The sequence below is a fragment of the Camelus dromedarius genome, chromosome 9 (assembly GCF_036321535.1).
Source record: "Camelus dromedarius isolate mCamDro1 chromosome 9, mCamDro1.pat, whole genome shotgun sequence".
Lineage (NCBI taxonomy): Eukaryota > Metazoa > Chordata > Mammalia > Artiodactyla > Camelidae > Camelus > Camelus dromedarius.
In genome coordinates, this window is record NC_087444.1 from 1682797 (window position 1) to 1709057 (window position 26261).

General features: G+C 41.2%; 1 protein-coding gene across 10 annotated transcripts; it reads left to right on the forward strand.

Annotated features, from left to right (window-relative positions):
- Positions 1-1238: 1238 nt before the first annotated feature.
- Positions 1239-25968, forward strand: CDC7 (cell division cycle 7). Of its 10 annotated transcripts, none has more exons than XM_010975731.3 (12): positions 1239-1341; positions 2000-2194; positions 9417-9500; positions 10929-11064; positions 14351-14444; positions 14530-14672; positions 15611-15860; positions 16477-16572; positions 17271-17449; positions 18257-18339; positions 20514-20663; positions 24205-25968. In XM_010975731.3, the coding sequence occupies exons 2-12, from the start codon at positions 2080-2082 to the stop codon at positions 24606-24608; spliced, it is 1734 nt and encodes a 577-aa protein (XP_010974033.1). In that variant the 5' UTR covers positions 1239-1341; positions 2000-2079; the 3' UTR covers positions 24609-25968. The 10 variants fall into 10 exon arrangements, 8 of the variants coding, with proteins under 8 accessions (XP_010974033.1, XP_064344771.1, XP_064344770.1 ...); XM_064488700.1 differs by having other exon boundaries at positions 1252-1341; positions 2086-2194; XM_010975735.3 differs by having other exon boundaries at positions 1255-1341; positions 2017-2194.
- The last annotated feature ends 293 nt before the right edge of the window (positions 25969-26261 follow it).

Below are 26261 nucleotides of genomic sequence, written 5' to 3' on the forward strand. Positions count from 1 at the left end.
CTGTTTACTTGACATTATCATCTAAATATCTATAGGCGTCTTGGGCTGGATCATTGTCATGCCCTCCAGCCAAAGGCCATCAGGAACAAGTTAGGTTTACGACTTGTTTCAGTAAGTGAGAATGTGCACCACCGAGAACCATGCGGCATCTCGGTAAGAGGGGATCAGAGATCTGGGTTCGTGTTAGGTGGTTTAGGGAAGGGTTCGAGGAGGAGGGACTGTGCTCTGGACTGGAAGCTGCACGAAGGCAGGAGTAATTCTGTAATTGTGGATCTTAATGAGCATTATCTAGAAGGACTGAGTAGTACCTACTGGACAAAGATTAACACTGTAATTAGTGAAGCAGCAGCAGTCACTCGTATTGGCCAGGATAAGGAAACGTCTGCTCCCTTTCGTGGTTTGGACAACGCTTACGTTTAGTCTGCACCCAAACATGATTACAGAGTGGCCGTGCTTCCGTCTTGATGCATCACGGTCTCCGCGTGGCCTCGTCCGATGCGGACGCTCGGTGGACCTTCCCCCAACTTCCCGCTTACCCGCGTTCCCACCTCTGCATCTGCTCTGTCCTTCGCCTCGGGGTCTTCTCCTCACTCGGCTCCCATCAGCGGCGCCGCCTTCCCAGCCTCGGTCGCACCCTTCCATCGTCCTTCCCTCAGAGCACGGGGCAGATCCAGGCGGCGCCGCTCGCCAGCTCACGGCGGCCGCCTCCCCGGAAGCTGGCTTCGCGGAGGGAAGGCGCTCCTTTCCCGCGGGTTCACGCCGGAGGCCCGCCCGGGGCCAAGGGTCGTGCCGCGTGTGCCGAGGCCGGCGGACTGGCTGCCACTGGTCTCGTTCCTTCAAACACAGCCATGAACGACGAGCGACTGCCTTCTTGTGTTTGTTTCCAACGGGTACGGAGGGCACTCAACTAAAAGAACTAAAAAGAACTAAAAGCGGGGGTCAAAGTGAACGGCTTGCCCGGAGTGAGTGCCCAGTATCTCTGGTCACTGCGCGTCGGGATGGGCTGGGATTTCAGTATCTGAGACTTCTCTGAATTATCCTCTTTCCTGAAAATACTGTTGGATCCTTAGCCACACGGTTCACTCCATTTCTGGTAAAAGATCGTTCTCGGTCTTTACACCTGCGACCGCCCTTCCAGTCAGCACGGCCTCGGGGAGGAAGCCCGCCACCTCGCGCAAGCGCCGGGAAGCGCGCTCCGCGCCGCCCAGTGCGCATGCGCAAGTCGAAGCGGCGAGGCGGGAAGCGCCGCGCAGGCGCGTTTGGCCGACTCGCTAGGCGGGAGCTTCTGGCGGCGGTGACCCGGACATCTGGGGAGCCGTAGAAGTCTTATTCCTTTAAACCGTGAGTTTCCGACGGTTTGTCCCATGGCGCGGGGTTGTGAGGGACTAGAAACGAATTCTGGATGGTGACTTCGGTCTGGTCGCCGCGCAGTCCTCCTCCCCCCGCACCCCGGGTCCCGCTGCCCCGGGGCGGGAAAGTCGTGCGCCTGCGCACTAAGCGCCCCGCGCGCTCTCGGCTCTGAGAGAGGCAGGACCTTCCCCGCGGGGCTCGCGGCCGGTGCCGCCGGAGAGAGCCATTGATTCCCCTCCGCTTCCGCCCGGGGCTCGCGGCCAGTGTCGTACAGCTCTTGCCGGCTCGCATGGGCCCTGGACGAGCCTCCCGACGCCCCCTTTCACTAGTCAGCCGACTTCCTCCTCCCGCCGTCCCGACTGAGGCCCCCGCCCCGGTCCGCTGTCCCCGGCTCCCCGGGTGCCCTGCCTCCTCCCCGCGGTCCCCCCCGCCGCCGGCTCGGGAGGCCCCCCGCCTGGCGCGTTCCCGTCGGCCCTGCCGGAGTCTCTGGCAGGTGGAAGTGGAGCCAAGGGAATCCTTAGAAATGGCTGTTTTCCTTCCTCTGGGGATTTGGACATACGGTGCGTTTTTAAATGTTTGCCCCTTCGGGGACAGTAGCATTTCTGAGCACTTAGTTAACTGAGTGACTCAAACCTCTCATCGTCTCCAGTGTTCTGATTTTCACAGCTGCTTCGCTCCCCCTGTGGGCATGACCCCATAGCTGACATTTTGCACCCCACTTGCTTTGTGATGGAGGCTTCTTTGGGGATTCAGATGGATGAACCAGTGGCTTTTTCTCCCCTGCGTGGCTGGTTTCAGGCGGATGGCTCGTTAAAAAAACATGAGCAGAATTTTAAACTACAAGGTATGTGTTTGTTTCCAAAGGTATACAGGCAACAATTCTGTCATTTCGATTATTAAAAAAAAAAAAACAAAGCCCACTTCCTGAATCTTCAGGTGAGTTATATGTTTATACAGGAGCGTTTTACAAACCACTTAAGCTTCCTAAGATCTCGATATAGGATTAGATTGCATTTCAGAAGGGGGATTGCATTTCAGAAGGGGGATCGTAGTCCAACCATGTCATTTTACAGATGAAGTTGCTGAAGTGTAAATATTAGTGGTTATCTGAGAACACAAAATTTCTTGATACTCAAACTGGCATTTCCCTTCTCCTAGACCTGTGTTCTTGTTTCTACTCATCATATTGCAGAAAGCTTGAATTAAGAAATCCTCAGTGGAGGGGTTTTCACTTACGTATTTAAAAGCAGACTTCACTGACAGAAGTGAATGAAATGTCTGTAGCAGTTGTAAGGAACTGTATCTCAGTGCACATCATGAAGTGGTGTTTGACCCTTACCCAGACTTGAAATGGGAAGGAGACGGTCAAACAGTGTCTGACCTTGTACACTGTGATGTGCACCCTCATTCCTGGTCTACTACAATGCCTGGGACGTGGTAGGAATTTCATAAATATTGGTTAAATAGGAGTTCCAATTGATTGTTGTTGCTGTTTTTCACAAAATGTATATGTAGCTAAATCTTCTTTTCTGTCTTTGCCTTAAGTATATTTAGTACTTGTTCAAAATAAAATTTTGACCTTTCATCCATGATAATCTACTTACACACTACAAAATAGATTTTAACGTCACCCTGGAAAAATATGACTAAAGCTGCACTCATTTTGGTGTTAAAATGAGTACCCTTTCTGATGTCCTTATTTGGTGAAAGCCACTATTCCAGTTACCTATGCTTAAAACTTTAGAGTTATGCATGGTTTATGCTTTGTATTTGCCCTCCACGTCCAGTCACCCAGCTTACTTCTTTGTAATGTGTGTGATGTTGCCTCTTCCTGTTCCCACTTTCACATTAATTCATTGCCTCACACTTTGCTCCTGAGTTACAATGAAGTTTCTTACTCAAACTGCCTGCTTTCACTTCCTTTTCATTCTCCAGTTCATTTAGTACACTGCCACTAGAATAATCTTAAAATGCCACTTTCATCCAGTTTCATGGTTGCTGTCCCTCTTCCCTTCCATTTTTCTTGCAATTGTCTGCTTTTCACAGTTCACCTTTTCCTTATGTCATAACACAATGACAGTCACTGTATTATTCTTCTGGTATTATTTAGTACTCTGTGTGTCTTGTCTCTTCAGTTATACTGCAGGCTCCTTAAAGGCAGTATGTTGTGTAACTCCTGATGTATGTTGTGCATTAGGCAGAGTGTACGAATAAATGAATCTGACTTGTCCTTAGGATTGTGTTCGGATAAAAGCAACTATTCTAAAACTCTTCCGAAAAGTGGGGTGAATTTTATTCCAGATTTCTAAAGTTTTGTGGCTTTTATGTAACAGAACATTGAACATTGTAAACAATACCTTTGATAATTTATAAAACATGCTGAAGTTCTATTCATATGGTTTTTATTCGACCCTTAATAAAAGCTGAGTTTATATCAAAATATAACTTCAATAAGGGGTTAAGTTGATAAAGTCCAGGCATATAACTGTCTCATGATCTAATGAGATTGACTTTTCCTTGATGGAATAACTTCTAAACGGTGGGACTTCTTGTATATCTTTGTGTCCCCAGAGGCTAACAGTGTCCAGTGCATAGTAGGTGTTTGAAAATATTTGAATGAATGATTTAATGCTCTTGCATAAAGTAAAATTCTTAGTATAATGGGTGCATACAATGGCTCTTTCTATTAGGACGTTTGTGAGCTTTTTAACTTTTTTTCTGATAAAAATTACACATGCTTATTGAAAATATCCAGTTATTGTCACTGTTGGCATTTTGTTATATCCCTGTACTCTTCCAGTGCGTGCAGAGATACGTTAAGTTGGGATCATAACCAACTCACGTCTGAGCCCCACTTTTCCCTTAGCAGCATACACCTTGACCGTTCTTAGAGTGATCAAGTGCTCTGTAGCTGGGCTGCCGATGTCCCATTGTGCGGTGTGCTGTGATTCATTTAATTGTCTTTGCTTGTTGAACCTTTTGTTTTCCATTTTTTCCTATTAAGAAAAATGCTGCCGTGAACCAAGTACCTGGTATAGTATTAGATCAAGCGTTTACTTCATTCTTTCAGCAAGCGTTTTTATAAAGTGTCTACCATATGCCAAGTTTAGTATGTTATAAAGATATCTTTGGTGAAAGAATGAAGTATGAACTGTATGTACACTGTTGAACTGTACTGGAAGGCTTGCTTTTGGTGTGTTATGTGGGTACTCTGAGCCCACACTTCTAAAATGGATTACAGGTAACTTCCTGGTTTGCCTGAGACAGACCCAGTTTGTGCCTGTTTTCACAGTGTAATTATTAGTACCCCCTTTCATTCTCAAGAGTGTTCCAGTTTGGGCTAAATTATATGATCTCCCTAGTTACAGGAGGCATTATTTTAGGCAGTACATGCGGCCCTGGAATAAGCATGATGTATTTTCCGTGAGTGTGAGTTCTACTCCATGGTAAATAATTGAAAACATTTCTTTTATATTACGAATATTTCTTAAACGTCTGTTATGTGCAAGTACCTTTCCAGATGCGAGGAGTGAATCAGTTCATAAAACACAAAAATCAGTACCCTCAATCTAATGGATAGCGACAGAAAATAAACAAAACAAGTAAATAGTATGTTTAAAAGTGATTAGTGCTGTGAAGAAAATGTAGATGGGAAGGGGAGGTAGGAAGTATTGGGGGAGGGAATTGTGATTTTGGTAAGTGTAGTTGGTCAGAGAAGTCCTCAGTGTGGTAACATTTGAACTAAGACTGGAAGGTGGTGAAGGAGTGAGCTCTGCACATGTCTGGGGAAGAGCATTCCAGGCAGGGGAAACGGCACGTGCGAAGGCCCTATGCATGGAGTGCGCCTGGCGTTCAGAAATCGCTAGGAGCTCATGAGAAGGGAGTGAAGTCAAAGACAGGTGAGGAAAGGAGGTAATTCTTTGACTTTTGTGTGGAGCAAGAAGTGAAACTATTAGTGGTTTTTTGCAAAATAGCGATATGGTGTCTTAGCTTTAACAGGATTGCTCTGGCTGCTGTTACAGATAGATTATAGGTCATCGAGGGTGAAAGCGGGGACTCTAGTTAAGGAGGCTCTTGCTATAGCCAGCTTGGATATAGTGTGGAGCAGCGAAAAAAATTTGCTTAAAATTGCAAAACAGAACCCTAGACCTGCATGTATGAAATACGGGCATTTAAACAGTATTTTAATTTGTGGACTTTCCAGGGTCTTTCCCCAGTCCTCAATGTATATATTCATTGGTCTCTGCCTTTAGCAGTATTTTCTAACTTTTAACATGAGTGCTTTTTCTCCTGTCTGCTCTTATCTCCCACTTCAGAATTTGTGGGGTTTTCATTCACATTGGTTGTCAGGAAGTTCTCTGTTGTTCAGAGACATCCAAGTTGTTCTCCAGTGACAGGAAACCTTAATGTAAACGAAGTTGGACTTTTGTAACTCAGCAAGGTTGTGAGCACATAGTGAGTTGTGGTGTGGGAGCACCTTGGGCTTACATGGTCATTCACATGGCTTGTGCATTACAGTATTTTCTTACTACATATTTTTTCTTCTTGTGATTTTGAACAGCTAACTAGCATCTCCGAAATTAATGCCAGCTCATGCTTATGCTAAGGGAAGTTCCAAAGTATGGGACTCGTAGGAAAACCATAGAATATTGTGGTTGGGAGGTAAAGTTCGTCTAATCCAACTCCTTTGTTTTACAGCTTAAGAAACTGAACTCTAATGTGGTTTAGTGATAGGAGTTGAATCCAGACTCTTTAGATTCCAAGCTTTATTTATTTTTTTTAATAACCAGCACTGTCCGATGGAACTTTCTGCAATAACAGGTGTTTGTATGTTATCACATGTGGCTAGTGTGACTGAGGAAGTTAATTTTTATTTTTGTTTAACTTTAATTAATTTAAATTTAAATAGTCACATGAAACTGGTAGACAGGACAACTCTGTATCATCCTGCTACAAAGTTTTCAATGTTATTAATCACATACACAACAAAACACGCACACCAGCACTTCAAAACATTTAGTAATAAAAAGACTACAAATAGTTCTTAAAGTGTTTCGTCGGACCTAAACACCATGGATTGTAAGACACACCGTGATTTCATGTACTGCTCAGAAATGATGCCAGTTGCACTATCACACAATGCTTTCTTATCTCATGGAATTTTTTATACTTCTTGGAAGAGTTCTTTTAGACCTAGTTACACAAGTAATTGTATATCTCTGGGACATACGTGAAAAGAAAACCATTTCAGAACTGTCTCTTCTGAATCTTTTTGTGCTCAGACTCACTGGTACCCTTTTTCCTCACGATATTGTTCACATACATTAGTGATGCAGAATTTCTTTGAAGAATTCATTTTTTTAAAAAAGCCATTGTTAATGGGTTCTTAAGAAGAGCCCAATTTTGTGGAGCTGGCCTACATTTGATTTCTACCTCACCACCTCTGCTGTTCCTCCCTACAGCCACTTAGCTCTTAAGGGTTAAATGTGAATGCTCCTCTGTGATTTCTTGAATTTTCTTCAAGTCATTGAGACCTATTGTAAGTTTTAATGCTAGCCAACAACAGTTGTAAGTTGCATCCCAATTTCAGAGTTGTTAAAATTGTTTCTTAGAGTCAGAGAAATATAGTAGCAGATTGGACATACCGTGTTAGTGACCATTTATGATGTCTTTTCTCTGACACTGGAATTTGAAGCTTGTTGGTCTTGACACTCATTAGGAAGGTTGTAATTGACTGTGACAACTATGACTGCTAGAAAGCCAACTTTTCCCCCAGGCCTTGGTTTTGGTTTTAGAGTGAGGTGGTGTGGTAGGTTATGGTGAGGTGATTGCTGTTGTCTTTGGCTTCATTCTGTTGTAACTTCTGAACTTTTGCTGTTTTTCTACAGCTATTTCTGAATGCCCATAATGATAGTAATCATTCATTCGTTCAACAAACGTGCCAGGCCCTGTTCTAAGACCTGAGCACATTGTGGTGAATTACATAGGCGGGAGCCTGTGCTGGTGGAACTTACATTCCAGTGGGCGGAGACAGGCAGCAAACAAATAAATAACCAGGATAATTTTACATTGGATAAGTACTCTAAAGACAGTAAACAGGGTAACGTGGGTAACGGGAGAAGTGCTGACTTAAGTAGGATGTCAGAGGTAACTGAGACGTAGGAAGCCGTACGAAGTTGTAAAGGAAGAGGATTTCAAGCAGAGGGAATAATAGTAAGAGCAAAAGCCCTGAGAAATAAAGTTAATAATAGTAGCTACAACAGTAAGAATCACCACTGTCATTTAGTATTTACCATGTGTCAGGCATTGTGTTAAAAGCTGCCGTAGTGTTTGGCATATTATTTCATTTAATAGTCACAGTATTTCAGCAGCATGGGTACTGTTATTACCCCCTTTTCTACAGATGGGGAAACTGAGGCTCACAGAGACAAGCTGTGTGCTCAAGGTCACACCAGCTGGGTAATAGTGGATCCAGGATTTTAACTTAGGCTTCTCATCTCCAAAACTGGTACACATAATTAGTGTTATATTGCCTCTCATATTGAAATTCATGAAGCTTCTCCAGTTCACGGGCAGCGTAGATGAAAAGGTGAGGGAATTTGGGGTTTTCCCATCTCCTTCGATGGGGTGATAAAGTGGGAGAACTACTGGATTAGGTCTTCTTGGCCTCTCATTTGGTCTCCTCCTCTTAATGTTCTCCTCCTGAAATTCACCCTCCACTTGTCATCTTCCTGCTTAAAAACTTTCCATGGCTTTCATTTGCATTCTCTGCCTTTCCTTCCTCCCACGTTGAATTTCATTCTCTCTGACTCTCCCCTCCTGCACAATAATCCATGCCTTTTTCCTTTTCCTTTTCCTTGTCTTTCCGTACTTAGTAGTTCCTTCCTAAAATGCCTTCTTGCACTTTGTCTACTTGGCAAATGCTTCAGAACACAGGTTAACTGTCACCTGAGGCTTCCTGGCACCTTCAGCAGTGTTTATTCCCTTTCTACCTAGTAATATATGCATTCCTCTGTTATTACAGTTGAAATCTTGTACTAAAAGTGAGCTTTTAACATGTCTCTTCCACTAGACTAAGCTCCTAGGGAGCATGGGGACTTCATCAACTTGGTTCATTTGTTTTCCAGTGTGCAAATTGCTGGGCATTTTTAAAAAGAGTGTTTGTTAAATGAGTGAATCTATAGACTTACCAGCAGTACCTCTGAAATTGGGCAAGTGATTTAACTTCTCTGAGTATGGTTTCTGTACCTGAAGGATCAGGATAGTTATTTCCTTTCTCCCAGTATCACAATGCTGTTATATAGATCTGAAAAGATAATACATGAGAAAGTGCTTTGAAAATGTGTTAAACTATTCGATGATGCCGAGTGTTATTATGGTCATTTATCTGACGACTCTCAAATATGTAGTTCTCTTTTGTATCCAGTAGTTTATCACATTTTGTATTTATTATTGACTGTATTTTAACCATGTACATTTTTGTGCAGAGCTTATATTTATTTAAAAGTAGTGATTTATCCTGCTGTTAGGATATAGGGTACTACTAGAAATTGGGACCATTTTTAAAGAATATTTTTTAACATTCCTAAGATGTTTAGTAGACCTTCTCTCTAGGGTATACTGTGAATATTCAATACATAAAACCTGTCCCGGCCTGTAAGATTTTGTATCTTTGGGGGAAGGAGATATTTTCAGGAAGACTGCTTTGTGTCCTTGTCATGCCATCTAGTGATCACAGCACAAATTGTTTAGTTATTTTTAAAATTTAGCTTCTTCAGTGCGTTGTCCTCTATGCAGTGACAGTGTATCTGTTAGCATGTAATTTCTGAGTAGTAGAAATTAGGTGTGAGTGATTCTGGGACGTTTCAGTTTTGTCTGCTGGTTCAAGAGGTGTGGGAGTTAAAGCAACTTGATGGGATTTTAGTCTTATGATTTTAAGGTTCATTATAGCTATTTGATTTGTAATTTAATTACTTACATTTTAGAAATTATTGAGTTTTTTTTAACCTAAGAAAATATAAAATTTACTCTCACTAATTGTAACTAAATTCTTTTTTCCTTGGTAGGTGTTAAAAAAGACATTGAGAAGCTTTATGAAGCTGTGCCACAGCTTGGTAATCTGTTTAAGATTAAGGACAAAATTGGAGAAGGTAATTTGGGGATATAGGTCATTATCTTTATAAGCTTTTTTCCTCCTGTTTTCCTTTGTATAACCTTGATTTTCATTATTATCTCTTATTGGAAAAAATACCCCTTTTAAAATAAGACCATGATTATATTACTAACTATGGTAATAGCTTTTCTTTTTTCTCCTGGAAAGAATGAAAGAGTAAATAAATATTTGTAAAATGGACAGTCCTTTGTAACCTTTAAAATTTTAGGCCATTATAAGTATTGATATACTAATAATGTATTATTGATAATTAATAAAAATGAAAAGTTTAAAATTCAAAGGGGAGGAATTGATCAGGGAAAGCCAAATCTTTTTTCTCTTTTTCCATTACAGTTAGGTAGACTTGTACATTGAAACCTAAGTTGGCAAAATGATGGAGTTAAAGTGGTACGTCAGTGTTTACATAAATACCATTGAGACTGACAGTCATGTTGATTTGACTGAAGGGTGAATTTGGCAGGCAGATGTGAAGGGAACGAGAAGATAAAAGATAATAGAACTTCTTGGTGGCTATGCTGTTAAAAACTTAACAGTTAAAAAAAAAACAACTTCTATTTGCTTCATTGCTTCCTTTTCACAATGAAAAGTGTCAGATGAGAAAAGGGTAGGTCAGTGAGGGAAGAGAGGTTAGAAGGTGATGATTTGGGATGTAAGAGGCAAACATTTATCTCTTTCTTCTTACCTTTTTCTGCACGCTGACTTAGTATGCAGAACCTTTGTTCTGGAAAACACTGGTATCCTCCTAACAAGCTGAAGCTGGTCCCGGGGGGCGGAGGGTGGAGTGTGTTCCGAGAGGCTGAGTGGGTTTGGAAACTAGAGCACGCGTAGCTCCGTTTTGGTTACTTACGACGGACTCCAGAACACTAAAGTCTAGAAAGTTTTGTAGTAAAGAGGTCTCCCAATTTGTTTTAACTTAGTATTTCTCAAGTTTAATTGACCACAAAATCTTTTTACTTTTTCTATTTAGTTTCACGGTAAATTTAAAAGTTGAAAAAACTTCTTAAAATAAAAAATTTTGTAGGTCTTCTTTTCCCCTAAGACTATTATCATTTTTACTTCTAGGAGACCTGTATCGAAGTCTCAGTCATTTCAAATAGCAAAATTGTAGAAAAATACCTACTAGAATGGGTCATATGGGAATATTTAATGCTAACCCAGTCAAACAGACTTCTGTATAACTTTGGTGAATTAATATACCCCCTAGAGAACTGATGACAGTTAAGAATTTATTAAAAATTGGAAATAATTAGTATTTACAAATGTGTTTACTTTTTGTATTCAGTGTCATTAAAATTTTAATGATTATGATATTTTTATGTGTTTCAAACAATTTTTAAGGACTATTTTAGCATTGTCTCATTTTTAAAAACCAAATGTTAAAAAAATCTAATAAATTGTTTTACAGGCACTTTCAGCTCTGTTTATTTGGCCACAGCACAATTACAAGTAGGATCTGAAGAGAAAATTGCTCTGAAACACTTAATTCCAACAAGTCATCCTGTAAGAATTGCAGCTGAACTTCAGTGCCTGACAGTGGCTGGGTAGGTGATTGGAAGATGTTTTTAACTGAACTGCTGTGTATAATTTTTAAGACTTTTAAGTACATGTCTAATAGGGTGATGAGACTGTAGATTAAATATATTCTTCAGCCAGGTGTTTGCAATTTGTGGGCACTTTTCCTCTAATCTTGGAATGACTAGTTAGGTTTATATTAATTTTTAGAGTAGATTTCCCTTGAGGCTCAGCTTGGCTTCCTGTTCTCTGACCACTTCTTTTTCTATTCTTCCTGCCAAATCATAAACCTTGGCTTGCATGGTCTAGATATTTTTTCTAATGTGGGGAACTCATATTTCACATCTCCCCATGTACTGACAGCTTCATCTCATACTTCATTTCGAACAGCAGAGTCATCTGGTGTGTCTTTCCCATTGGTGTCTGTGCTAGGTCGTTCTGTCAACACAGAGACATGATATGTCTCTTGTCCTCCCTGTACTGCTGCCCCTCTTCCAGCTGCTCTATCATTTCTTTGCTCCCCTTCACAGCCAGATTTCTCAGAAATTACCTGCACACAGTTTTCACTTCCACACCCCCCTTTTACCACACGCACGCAGTGTGGCTGCTCTCATCTGTGCTAAACTGAAACTGCTTTAGAGTCACCCATGACTTCCATTGTGGCAGTTCACGTTCCTTTTTCTGTTCCCATGACTCCTGGGAGTGTTTGACGTCACTGATTTGAACCTCTGTCTTGACTTCTGTACTGCCACATGCTTCTTGATTTCTTCCTGCTTTATTTGGCCTTTTATTTTCAGTATCCTTTGCCAGTTCTCCCTCTTGTACCTGACCCCTAAATGTTGGAGTTCCTCTGTGCTTCATCCTGGGGGTTGCTATCTCTAGACTCCCTTAGGTGACGACATGTATTTCCACACGGCTTTAAATATGTAGTAATGATTCCCATACGTGTATATCTAACCTCAGACCTCTTAACTGCAGATTTGTATAATCCACCTGCCTATTTGACATTTCCAGTTGGGTACCTGATAAACATCTCAAACCTAATAAGCCAAAAACTAAATTTTAATCCACCTTCACCTGCTCCTATAAATACTTGTTGCAACAATCTGTTTCCATCTACCCATGGCAGCAAAGGGCACCACCATGTGCCTCGTTGCTCAAGCCAGAAACCTAGTAATCGAACCCAGTTTCTCCATTTCTCTCCTAGTCCACATCCATCACCAAGTCCTGGCAATTTTACCTCCAAAATAAGTCTAAAAACTCATCCATATCTTTCTGTCTTCTCAACCACTATCTTCGTCCAAGCCTAGATTACTACAGTGGCCTACTGCTTTTCTTCCCCTTTTAATCTCATAGTCAAAAAACAACCAGAGTGATCTTTAAAATATAAAAATATATATGTATGTCGTGTAAATTGGATACTGTTAGTTCCACCACTTACAGTTCTTCAGGGGGTTCCCAGTGTTCTTTGAAGAAAAAGCCTCCAACTTTATCTTATGCCAGTGTTTCCACCTGTGCTCCAGAAAGAGGACTCACGGTGCCCCAGTTTCTCTTGCTCCTCACATTTGTCCCAAGGGCTTCGTCACCTCAGGGCCTCTGCCTGTACTGCTTTCCCATCCAGGAAGGCCCTTCCCCGTCTTTGCATGTGAACTCCTCGTCCTTCTGCTCTGAGCAAGAGTGGTAACATTTCAAAGAGATCTGCTCTGAATTAAATTAGATTCTCCTGTTTTCTATTGTCACAGCACCTTTTTATCTCTTTTAAAACCCTTATCATAATTTGCCACTATTTATTACGTTGATTATTATCCATAATGTCCACTAGATAGTAAAATCCATGAGGGCAGAAATCTTGTTAATCTTAATTCACCATCCATGCTTTGATACAGTATCTGTCAAATAATAGTGCCCACTAAATATCTGTTGAACAAACATGCCTATTTCTTTGTTTCCCCCCTCTGTTTATTACAGAAGACAAGAGGGGAGATGGCCTCTATATGGCATGACTACATACCTTCTAGTCCCTAAATAAGATTATTCCTTTGTCCACACTTTAAATATCTCCCTCCACCACTTTTCCTTTCCTTGTTCTTCAAAAGCATGTGTGCTGAAAAAAAGTCTACCGGGTCTTGCTTCCTTTCTAGCTCCCACACTGGTTTTTATTCTTTTCTTTACCAGATGTTTCAGGCAAACTGTCTTTATGTTCTGCCTCCACTGTATCCTGTTTTCCCTCCTTAAACCCTGTTTGGTCTCTTCCTTTCCACTTAAACTGCTCTTTGAAAATGAGCTCATTCCTCTGTGCCAGTTCACTCCTCTCGGCCAGACTGAAAGCCTTTCCTCGGTCCTTATCTCTTTGACATGCATGCTGATCACCCTTTCCTTCAAAACTGCTCACTTGGGTGACGTCCCCATGTGGGCTTTCTGCCCCTTCTTCCTTATCTTGTCCCCCAGCTTGAGACTTTCCCAAGGCTCGCTTTTCTCTTTGTTTTCACAGCTTTAGGTATCACTTCTCCACAATACTGTCACTGGCTTACCCTTGACTTCTCACTTAAGATACATTCTTGTAGGTAGATGGCATTAAAATGATGAGGTTTTGGTTTTTGATGCTTCTTTTCCTGCTTTCTCCGCCTATTTGTTGGTGTGCGTTCTGTTTTCTCACTCAGGCTCAGGAGCGTGGAAATCCAGTTTTCCCCGTTTTCCTCGTCTTCTGTGAGGCAGCGTAGTCCAGTGGTTAAGAGCACAGATCTGGAGCAAACTGTCTGGTTTTAAACCCTGGCTCGGCAACTTACTAGTTCAGTTACCTTGGGGAAGTTCCTTAACCTCTCTGTGCCTCAGTTTCCTTATCTGGAAAAAAGGTGGGGAGGAAATAACAGCGTCACCCTCAGAGGGCTGTTGGGAAGGTGAGGTGAACTTTTTGATAGATGTGAAGTGCTTAGCTCAGCCTGGCACGCAGTGAATGCTCGATAAATGTTAGCTGTTATTATTTAATTTATCTATTACTGTTATCATCATATCTGCTGCTAAGTCTTGTTAACTCATTTTTGTTACTTACCTTTTCCTTCTCATTTGGTCACTTTCCCAATTAAAACTCTTAATTATCTTATTTTTGAATTATAACCTCATAACTGGTACTTTTTTTTTAAAGCTTTATTTTTTGTATAAGTCAGTTAAATGTGTATACTGTTCTATACGGTGATGGTTTTAAGTTAGTTTTCTAGCATTTATGCATTGCTAAAATAGCATTTTTTAAAAAACTGAGTATAAAGTTTCACTTCATTTGACCTTTCCTCTAAAGTTCATTGTGCATTTTTCCACTAGGGGGCAAGACAATGTCATGGGAGTTAAATACTGCTTTAGGAAAAACGATCATGTGGTTATCGCTATGCCGTATCTGGAGCATGAGTCCTTTTTGGTAGGTTTTAATATTTCTTGAATTTTTATTAGCAAAATATTTCATTGAAAACAATCTTATGAACTTATTCATAACTTTATTTTAGGACATTCTGAATTCTCTTTCTTTTCAAGAAGTACGGGAATATATGTTTAATCTGTTCAGAGCTCTGAAACGCATTCATCAGTTTGGTATTGTTCACCGTGATGTTAAGCCCAGCAATTTTTTATATAATAGGCACCTGAAAAAGTAAGTATGGGAAACTACCGGAAAATATTTACCCTTGAAGGAATTTGTACTATGGGGTCCATCTCTTAGACATAGAACATACTGCAACAGATATTTTTCCATTTCAGATTTTCATTGTAGGTGGGGAAGGGAAATACACTTAAGGAGAAGACAAAACTGTGTTAGTAAAACAGTGTACATTATTAGATGTACCATGGCTCAGTGAAAATGGCACTTAGCTAAGAGAGACTTAGAAGGGTCTGGGGTTTGGTGCTTGGTGTTTATTTCTGCTTTGTTACCTCACACGTTTATCTCTGGGCTTCGTTTTCTAGTAAATAAGGGGATTGGACTGCGTGATAGCCAGTTTCCTGTTTGAGCTCTGTTTTGCTTTTATGTATATTTTTTATGCTAACTATATACACAGAGGCATTGTAAACTGAAAACTTCAATATTGCTGTTTGTACGGTGGATCATATTGAGTGTAGTAAGAACAGAACTATAACTTCTTGGGCTTTTACACTCATGACTTTTTAATTTTTCTTTAATTAAATCAGATCTTTAAACCATGATTTTTAGTTTACTTTTCGTTTAAACTTGTTTAATTAAAAATTATCTGCTGTGATGCCATCTCTGGCACCATCAGAGAGCAGAGACATGTTTACATATGGCTTTCCTGGTCTGCCTTGTCAGCACAGGCCATTGGAAGAAGGGGAGAAAAGATTTGTGTGTGTGGAGGGGGATAAGTCTTCCCTTAATTTTCAATCCTAGTTAGCTGTTAAATCTTTGTCTTGTCTGTCAAACTTACTTTTCTTTTTTCAAGAATATTATAAATCCTTAATTTATCCCCAAAAGAATCACAGTGTCTGTGTGAGTGCGGTTTGAAAGGATTATGATGTCACCTAAGCTTTAATTGTTACAGCGGTTACAGAGAAGTAAAAATGCTTGCTTTTGTTTCATAGGTATGCCTTGGTAGACTTTGGTTTGGCCCAGGGAACCCATGATACGAAAATAGAGCTTCTCAAACTTGTCCAGTCTGAAGCTCAACAGGAGAGTTGTTCACAAAATAAATCCTACGTAATCACAGGAAACAAAATTTCGAGTGGCCCAGCAGCACCTAAGGAGCTGGACCAGCAGCCCACCACCAAAAGTTCTGTTAAAAGGCCCTACACAAATGCACAGATTCAGACTAAACAAGGAAAAGATGGAAAGGTTCTACCTCTCTTATTTCTTAAATACTAATGTGGTTTTAGACGTGTACTTCATCCAACAGAGGGAGTTCTAATTCTAGGATGATAACTTGCCACTAAAAAAAATGTTTTTTTGTTAATATATTCAGTTGGTGTCCACACTAAGCTTTACAATGGATTGTTTTACAATTTCAAAACAAATTTACTTGGTAGATTTATAATGTCTTTGTCATCACAACTGCATTATATAACAAAAATGGAAAATAGTAAATTTTCCCTGCATGTGATAAAGTTCATATTAATTATCCTTTTTAAAAGAAAGCATTAGTTATAGGGGGGAAATTCTGAAGTGTCTGTCTCCATTTTAGCTGCACAGCAAAATGTAACATCCATGCAGGTGGTTTTGGAATTTTTTAGTAATATATGTATCTGTAGACTATGATAACATTGTATGGGGTGAAGGGTTCTGTCTAGACTGTTTTCTCCTTTTGCAGAATTGTTTTGGTGCCTGAGAATGACTTGGATGCAGCTGTTTTTGTTTTATGTCGCTTAACTCTTTCAAAACTGTAACAGAGTACAGCTGGCAGGAAGTGTTAGCGATGTAATCCTTATTTTCCTTGTTTCTGTTGGTATTGTAGGAGGGATCTGTAGGCCCTTCTGTCCAGCGCTCTGTTTTTGGAGAAAGAAATTTCAATGTACACAGCTCCATTTCACATGAGAGCCCTGCAGTGAAAGTAAGTAACGTAGCTTAAGAGTGCAATCATCTGGCAGTTGTACGCCGAAGAGAATTTAGGGAGTGGCTAGATTAGCTTTTATTATCAGTATGTTTTTAAAAGAGTTTTGCTTTGGCAGAAGATATTACTGCTTTGAGCATCTAGTCAACACTTTCATTTTCTCCAGTTTTTTCTGAACTTTTCTTGTGGAATTTTTCATCATTTTTGATTAGTTGACCTTGTTGCTGTTTCTTTAAAGGAACATTTAGGACGTTAAGGCTCTTACTTTCCTGAGCTAGAATGTGATCTCCCCAACAGCTAGCGCGTTTGCAACAGTTGATGGCGTAAAGGTGTCCGTAAAGGTTACAAAAGTGCCATCAGTGTTAAGTGGCTTTGAACTGACGTGTGGTGCCCTGCGGCGGCCGGACGGCGGGGCCAGCGAGGCGCAGCTCTGCTTTCAGCTGATGTGCGCGTGCAGTTTGCAGCTGTGGAAGGAGTTAGCACTAGAACGTAACTGTTTATACTTTGTAGCGTTTCAGGAACCTGAGTTCTAACAAAGTGTAATTCAGAAATTCACCAAACTGGGACTAATTAGTAAACTTTAGTATGTTTATTCAACACAAAAACCTGAAAAGACTCCTGTTGCTTTTCGCCACACTGGCATTTGAGGCATCATGTTAAATGACATGAAAATAGAGACTATGACTTTTCTTTTACAGCTTATGAAGCAGTCAAAGACTGTGGATTTACTCTCTAGAAAATTAGCAACAAAAAAGAAGGCTGTTTCTACCAAAGTTATGAGTAGTGGTGAGATGAGGAAAGCTGCCAGTTCTTGTCCAGCTAGCCTGACCTGTGACTGTTATGCAACAGATAGAGTTTGCAGTATTTGCCTTTCAAGGTAATGTGTTTTGATGGTGCTATAAATTCACCAGCATGTGTCCAGACCAGATGAGAAGTTGCGTTGATTTTGGTGGGCAGTTGATCTAAGTGAAAGGAAACAGTGAAGTTCTGTGAACTGCACAGGCACTAGTGCGGGTTGGTACCTTGAAGAGCAAACGACAGCTGTCATCATGTTTTTTCACTTGACATGCACATGCTCTTTGGAAAACACACTTGCTTTTTACATGCAAATACTTTTGGTAGCGGTAGGGATAACTCTTTTGAAACTTTAGAATTGCGTGTTTCACTCGCTAGCTTAATCTTGATTTCTTTCTACCTGCCTGTGTAGAGTAACCTGAGTCAGATAATAGAGCTCCTCTCCCACCTCCAGCTCTTTGCTACATAAATTTCTTTCCTCCCTTCAGGACTTTAATAAGCTTTCATGAGCCTTTCCTGATGAACTCACATGTGTAAGTGAACAAGAGTATCAGTAGTTAATAATCACTCCAAAGAGAATTTTTGTACCTCGGAGTTCCTGTCGTCTTCTATTCTTCTGTTATGCCTCTTATCATTTACTACCTCTTTTTATGCCTAGAAGCTACTTAAAACCTTTCTGGAGTTGGCCTTGGGAACTAGTGTTGGGGGAGGGATCTCCAGAAGCAAAATCTAGAGGATTTTTATCACTGAAATATCATTTGCTTAAAACTTTCATTTATATAAGTATCAAGGTAGAAATTTCCGTGAACTAAATTGATAAATGTTGTTTTTTGGTCTTAAATAATTAAACTTTAACATAACTAGAAAAATCTTATTTTGCCATCATAAGACGGCAGCAGGTTGCGCCTAGGGCAGGTACACCGGGATTCAGAGCGCCGGAGGTCTTGACAAAGTGCCCCAATCAAACTACAGGTATGTTGCACTGGAAGTACAGAACCTGACTAAACTGGTCGCTGCGGGTGCGTGTGATGGTGTGTCTGTACCTAGAAAGAGCTGCCATGGGGCAGGAACCCAGGGACATCTTGCTGAAGAGCTGAGTCCTGCTCTTCACTGGGATTGTGGACTTTACAGAAGCGCATTCAGTTGTTGTATGTTTATTCCGTGCTTGCTAATAATGTAGAAAAGGGATAGAACTATCTGCTTGCACTCTAGTCAGGATATAATCTCAAATAATTATATAATAACCTGTTGTGTGTGGTTATAAAACTTCATACAGAGGATTTTAGGGATATTCTTATCTGAAGGGCTCATGGAAGGAAGTTCGTGGAAGAGGGAGCATCTGAGAAGGGAATGTAAATGGAGTGGAGGGTTCTCACGAGCAGAGGGACTTAGAAACAGCATGGCCATACAGGAAACAGTAGAAGTTTACTAGTGTTGCTGGAATGTTTGCTGGAAATCAGGGGGTGGTGAGAAATAAGCCTGAAAAGAGGTAGACAGGATCAGATCACACTTGTTATGTGGCCTGGGCTGTTTCCTGTAGGTTTTTGAAAGTTATTCAAGGGAAAGAAGTAGTAATAGTTGTATTCTAGATGGGTCATTCTGGCAGGTGTGCAGGGAGGACCAGGTCCAGGTGAGAGATAATGAACACCTGAATGAGGGCAGTAGTCATAGGAATGAACAGAAAAATGAAGAATTGCAAAGGCAGAGCTTGGTGGCTAATTGGATGTGGGATTTGGGTGTTAGGTGGTGGGCAAAAGGCATCAGGGTGTTTATCAGATTCCTAGCTTGGAGGGACTTGAATGGGTGCCAGTAACCAAGATGGAGAATAAAGAAGTAACTGGGGTACAGGGAAAGGTAAGGATGATTGAGGGCATAATTGGTTTGAGATATTTGTGAGACAAACAGAGATATCCAACAAAATAAAAGTAAGTCTGAAGCTCAGGGAAGTCTGGGCTGCAAATACAGTTGAGTGTCATGATTACTATGCAAATGGTAGTTGAAGCTGTGAAGTGGATGGGCCGATCAGGGGAGTGTACAGGGAAGGAGTTGGAACTCTGGGGAACCTCAGCCCCAAAAGCTTGGGGGAATCATTGAAGGAGCAGGCAGAGGTGCACAGGGAATGAAGAAAGGCAGATGATGCGGTGGCCAAGAGATGAGAGCAGATAACTTGGTGATACTGGGAGTTCAACAATTAAGAGAGAAGGCGTCCCTAAACTTTTTTTTTTGTGCGTGTCTTCACATGAGGCTGAGCTGGTTTTACTCTTAACTGCCAGAGTTCTGGAGATTAAAGTTTCCACAGCAAAAGTTAGAGTTAGCACCTGGCTGAAAACGAGCTGCTCATGTTCAGTACTTTTCACAGAAATGAAGCACTTTGGCCACTATGGTTTGTAACTCTTGAGGAGCATCAGATTTTTTCCTACATAGCTACTTTTGATTTATTTTGATGTTATAAAATGTGCATTTACTTAGTGACGAAATATCCTTTTAAATTCATCAACATGTTACTCAAGAAAGAAAAGATTGTATTTTGCATTAAGGGTGTTAGACCAGGGATTCTCAAACCTGAAATTACATTAAAAGCACCTGAGGAACTTTAAAAAAGACTTTAATAATTTCATTTGCAGCAACATGGATAGACCTGGAGAGCGTCATTCTAAGTGAAGTGGGCGGGAAAAGAGAAAGAAAAATGCCATATGATGTCACTTATATGTCAAATCTTAAAAAAAAAAAAAAAAAGGGAAAGACAGACACAAATGAACTACTTGTATTTATAAGTTAGATAATTGATTTCTTGAATGTGTGTGAGCACATCTGACTGTCCTTTATGACTGGATTACCGCATTCTGTTGATTCTTATTTTGTAGTTGGCTTCATTCCTTTGATAACTATGTGAGTTTAAAGATCTAAAGCTCTAATCTGTTCTTAGAAACAAGGAACAGTACATACATGTGAACTAAAAAAGAGACTGATGCCCAAGCCCTACTCCAGAAGAGTAAATCAGACCCTCTGACGAGCTGGGGCCAGGGCATCAGAATTTCGTTTAAGGCTCTCAGGATTATTTGAATGCGCAGTGAAGGCTGAGAACTACTGATGTAGAAACAGAATTGTAGATTGGAGTTCTTTTTAAAGTTTGTTTTCCATTACAGCAATTGACATGTGGTCTGCAGGTGTCATATTCCTCTCTTTGCTTAGTGGACGATATCCATTTTATAAAGCAAGTGATGATTTAACCGCCTTGGCTCAGATCATGACAATTCGTGGGTCCAGGGAAACTATCCAGGCTGCTAAAGCTTTTGGTAAGCAGGTTTGCATTATAGAACAAAACAAATGTCTTTTATTATCGCCTATAAATCACTTTAAAGTTCAGCTTTACAACCTGAAACAAAAGAATAAGGAATAAAATCTTAACTCCTTGTAGTTGTGTTTGACTTTATTACATAAATATTTTTCATACTATGTTTTAATTTGTTTACTGTGTATTTATTAAGCATCAAGTGTCCTTGGGCCTGCCTTTAATGATTGTAGTCTGTCCTGAAAAGTAAATAGTTAAGTATAATCCAGTGTCGTGAGGACTGCAGTGGGGAACGTAATGGAGTGTGTGTTAGCGTCAGGTCCCTTAGGGTTAGAGCACCTGAGAAGGGAAATGAACCAGAACACCTTTACTGATGGAATAGCGTTGTAAGCACTTACTGGACATGAGACGTCATCTCCTTAACTGCACGAGTTCTTGTACTTCAAAACCGGGCTCTGCAGTGTGCTTCATGGGGCACCTGGGAGTTCCCTCGCCTTGCTTTGGCCAGCAGCTTGAACTCATGCCCAGCTCGTGCTTGTTTTCCATGCACAACTGTAGTTAATACTTCTCAGAGTGGGTGGATGTGATTGAGTCATCATGCTGCCACACAATATGAAACACTCTTTTGGGACAGAATTTCTGTCAACCCACCTCCAGTGTAGCTGGGCTGCGTCTTGCCCAGCCCCAGAATCAGTGGGGCTTAATTAGGGGCACATTTGAGGATTTTCTGAGGAACTTCAAGTAATACATATGCCTGTCTGACCCCATCTTTTCCTGGAAAATATGATTCAGAAAAATATGATACATAGAAAGGGTCGAGGCTTGTTAGTTTGAAAAAAACAAGCGATTCTGACCAACAACTACTTCTGAGGAAAAACCACTGCAGAAATGATTGTCCCTTGCTTCAGCACCAATGCCATGGTCCTACCCGCCAGGAAAAGATAGCGGTGGTTGTGAAGAGAGCTTCATAATAGATGCTTACCAATAAGTGTTCCTGCAGCAGAGTTGGTCTACAATTTGTGCCTTTCTTGAGCCTGTTGTAAGAAAGTTCTATCTCATGGTAGTAGGGTGAAATATTACACACACGTGGGGAATGGAGCCAGAGAAGGAAGGCAAGATTGACACCTTGAAAATTACCTTCTTACATGAGTGTGTTTATTTTCAACTGATTGAGAAAACTTTCATCTGCTATTAAGTAACTTCATGAGAAGCCTATAAATAGAAAGTGTGTCTCCAGAACTCAGAACATTTTGCTGGAGAGCTCCAGTCACTCCAGGGCGAGCGCCATGACAGCAGGCAAGGGCTTTAGAGGCTTGTCATTGTCGTGTTTGCGCTCATCTAAAAAAATAACGCTATATAGTGCTGTCTTAGCTTCATCACTGTGACTTTTGTAGCTGCAGCTGACCCTTGAACAACACGGGTTTGAACTGTGTAGATCCACTTATTTGCAGCTCTTTTTTCAGTACTGTGTAATCCGGGACTGGTTGAATTCGCAGGTTAGAACTGTAGATACAGAGGACAGACTATGTAAACTTACATGCAGATTTTTGGCTGCGTGGGGGGTTGGCACCCCTAACCCCCTTGGTATTCAAGGGGCAGCTGTATTTCAGTCCAGTCTTCCTGTAACTTTGGGCTGAATACAAAAGGACTCAGAACTCAGCAGCGACAGCAGTGTTGCCCTTGATGACCCAAAGGGCAACCTTACTGGAGGTTCCCAGAAGAGTACTTCCACTTCTCGTGTGCTGTGTGTAACCTGCCCCCATCCTCAGTCCCTAGACCTGGCCCGTTGTAGCCTGTCCTGAAGTGCTTGTTGAATTACATCAGATAAATTCAGAAGAAGACCTTGAGCTAAAAGAGATACCTGGGGAGAGGGTATAGCTCAAGTGGTAGAGCGCATGCTTAGTGTGCACTAGGTCCTGGGTTCAATCCCCAGTGCCGCCTCTACAAATAAATAAATAAATAAACCTAAGTACCTCCCTCCCCCTACAAAAAAAATAAAGAAATAAAACAAATGCCTGACACAGTAGTCTGTAATAAAATATTTTTGATTGAGTGTAGTAGTTTAAATTATTTTCCCTGAATAATGAGCCCTCTCTGGACACGTAAAAAAATTAATTCAGGCGCATTGTATAGCTTGAGATGCTATAATGCATAATGATAGTGATCTGACTTCAGAGCAGCCTGTAAATTAAGGAATAAAACTATATGACCATTCTTTTCTGGCTATAATTTTTTAGAGAGAATAGGAATAATAAAAGTAAAAAAGGATTGACATTGTACCCTCACAAACTTAGTCTTAGGTAATTTGTTTTGTCTCCTCACTGCCTGCCACCCACCACCACGACCTTTTTTTTTTTCTCCCATTTTAATACACCTCTCTCCAGTAGAGATGAGAATACATAAAAGTAATGTTCTGTCATCCAGAGCTGGAGTAACTGCTTTGTTAACAATCCACATTCCCCAGAAAGGAATCTAAATGCTGTCCAGCTCACTGTTCGGAGCCATTTCTGTTCAATGAGGAAGTACACGGCAAAAGTAATGCACTGTTGTCTCTCTGTGTGCATGACTTATTTTTGCCCGTGTCTGGTCATTCTTTTGGGAAATTGTTTCAAAGACATATTTTTTAAAATGGAGATCCAGTTGGTTTATTAGTTCATTCAGAAACCTTTATTGGGACTTCATGTGTACTGGATACAGCAGAGCAGCTGTCGTTGCATCTCTTTTCTCAGAGCTTAAGTTCTAATGGAAGAGCCAAAATGAACATGCACATACTGTCAGGCGGGTGTACTGGGGAAACCGAAAGTGGGGAGGGAGTGAGGGGGGCTTAGCTGTCGAGTAGGCTGGCGAAGGACAGCATCATGAGGGTGTGATATTTGAACAAAGACCTGAGAGGTTAAATAATGCCTTTTTGTCTGGTCCAGTAGGCATTAACTGAGAGCCTGGTATGTACTAGACATGGTCTAGGGTTGAGGGATTCAGAAAGATAAGATAGCCCACATCTGCAAGGAGTTCACAGCCTAGTAGGTGAGACAGACATATTTTATCAGTTACAGCACAGGACTGCAAAAGCAGTGATAGAAGTCTTACAGGATACGACAGAAGCTTAAAATGACCGGCCCTCTGAGAGCGTCCGGCCTCACAGAGGTCCTGCTGGAACTGAGTGGTGATGCAAGCAGGAGTGTTCTGGGCACGGGGTGTGCAGGGTGTTGTGACCAAAGACAGGAACCGTGTCAAAGGCACGTGGAGGCTTGGGGAGGGGAGAGGGATTGGAAACGGCAGCCTTGTGAAGAGCGTGGGGAAGTGGAGCCCGGCAGAGTCCGGGGAGGCCTTCAGGTAACTTGCAAGCCACTGCCTTCTCCTTACCGTCCCCCACTGTACAGTCTGACTTCAGCTGTGCGATGCGAAACGCAGCTTGCGGTGTGTGACACGCGCTCATGTTCAGGGCAGACACATCCACGAAGCATACGGCTAGACTTGCATGTTTCTCGTGGGAGAGGCTTCTGAAATGTTCAAATGGTATAAAACATACATTTTTTCTCTTTTAGGCAAATCAATACTGTGTAGCAAAGAAGTTCCAGCACAAGACTTGAGAAGACTCTGCGAGAAGCTCAGAGGTATACACTCTAACACTTCTGAGTTAACAAGTGGTCCACAAAGGCCCACTTCCCATGACCCAGCTTTCCCTGAGAAGACTGGCCACGGAGCTGCTCAGCTCGGGCAGACACCTCAAGCACAGCTCTCGGGGACCTCGCTGTGTAAAGGGGACAGCACTGGGGACAGCAGTGGCTGTGGGGGTCACATTGATGAGCATACCGCCAATGTAGAAGGCTGGGATGAGGTACCTGACGAAGCATACGACCTGCTTGATAAACTTCTAGATCTAAATCCAGCTTCAAGAATAACAGCAGAAGAAGCTTTGTTGCATCCATTTTTTAAAGATATGAGCTAATGATTGTTGTTCTTTAAGTTTGCTGTTGTGTATTGTGAGGTGAGGTTTGTTACAGCCATAAATTCTTGATTAGACACCAGGACAGAGTAAATAGTTTATTTTAAAATTTCAGTATCTGCTTTCATTGCAGATTCTAAAATACAGATTAAGATTACTTAAAATGCATGGGCTAGTTCTGTGGACTGACAAAATGATGTTTGAGTTAGATCTACCTGAGCAGAGTCGGGTGTTGAGTTTCCCTAATTACTTGTGACTGCCACATGCAGAAAAAGTATATAGGGGTTTCAAGGTTTAAGTCTTAAAATTAAGGGTTGTGATAGGAATTATGTGAGTCAGAAGACTTCGTTTACTGGTGTCTCTGAGCTGTGTGCACGTCTGGGAAACAGCCTGGTGCTGGTGCTCTAACCATCCTGTAGGTGAAGAAGATATTTTTCCTTCTAGACGCATATATTACACCTTTTATGAACACTAAAACAATGAGGAGATACTGGGAGAGGGATTGCTTAAAATTGAATTTAATTTATTAATTTAAAATAGTATTTTGTGAAAGCAGTTTTTGTGTGAATTGCTATGTCTTTCTTAATGGTTTCTCTTGATATCTCTACCTTGTCTACCCCCATGTAACACATTCTCCTTGGAAATTTTATGGTGCTTTCCACAAGGTTTCTGGGTGCTTTGCTAAATATTGCCTGTGTTTGCAATTGGGAAATTAAAATAATATATTCACTGGTTGATATAAGAAGCCATAGGACCAAGGTGAAGATAGATAGTCCAAAATGCTTTTCTTTTTCTCCAAATATGTGTGGGGTTTTTTGTACTGTCTTAGGTATAATTTGGTAGCTGCTAAAAGGAGAGAGAACACGGAATTGAGAATATTATTGGAAGTTTCTGCTCCGCCTGGAGCCATTCAGATCTGTGTCCTGTTTTGACGGAGTTGGTCCTGTGCAGAGGATGATCACTGGGGTCTTGGTTAGGCAGGGACAGTGATAAGGAGGCAGGCAAAGTAGAAAGGACCTGAGAGAGGTTTGTGTGTTAGGACTCTCCAGAACGATGTACATCAGTGACAGCGGATCAGATTTCCTGTGGGAAATGAGCCTGGGGGTGTGGGTCGGCTGAGGTTTCCCACTTGGTGATCGTAGAGTTTAAAACAGCTCTGGGCCATGTAACATCCATTTTGTTGTTTTGAGCATTGAAGTTACTATATCTCTACTCCATCTGTAAGTATTATTCATACACACACACACACACACACACACCCCATTATCATTGATCTGTTGTCTTCTCATGCTGTAATCTTTAAGAAAAAGACTTGAATGTCCTTGAATTTGTATGTTTAATAAAGCTGTCCTTTTACATTTTTTATGTCAATGTCAGACTACTCATCTGAAAAATACCTTTTTTAAAAAAAGCATTGACCGCTAGGAGTGTTTCCTTCTGAGACAGATGAATTCTCTCTCTTCAGCAGATGGAGGATTGACAGACACTGACCTGCCTCAAGAAACATATGAAAGATAGATGTCGTTTTTTAGGTAGAAAAGGCACTCATTGACTTCTTTTATAGGATATTTGTCACAAACAGTAAACAATAAACCATCTTAGTATCTAAAAAGAAGTCTTTACTCAGCTACAAAAGTTTTTAATGTGGCTCACAGT

What these genes read in the sequence shown, in the direction of transcription:
- CDC7 (XM_010975731.3), top strand. Translation starts at nt 2,080, where the DNA reads ATGGAGGCTTCTTTGGGGATTCAGATGGATGAACCAGTGGCTTTTTCT. An exon ending in TGGAGCATGAGTCCTTTTTG is followed by an intron (nt 14,445 to 14,529) that starts GTAGGTTTTAAT and finishes ACTTTATTTTAG; the next exon opens with GACATTCTGAATTCTCTTTC. An exon ending in AACAAGGAAAAGATGGAAAG is followed by an intron (nt 15,861 to 16,476) that starts GTTCTACCTCTC and finishes TTGGTATTGTAG; the next exon opens with GAGGGATCTGTAGGCCCTTC.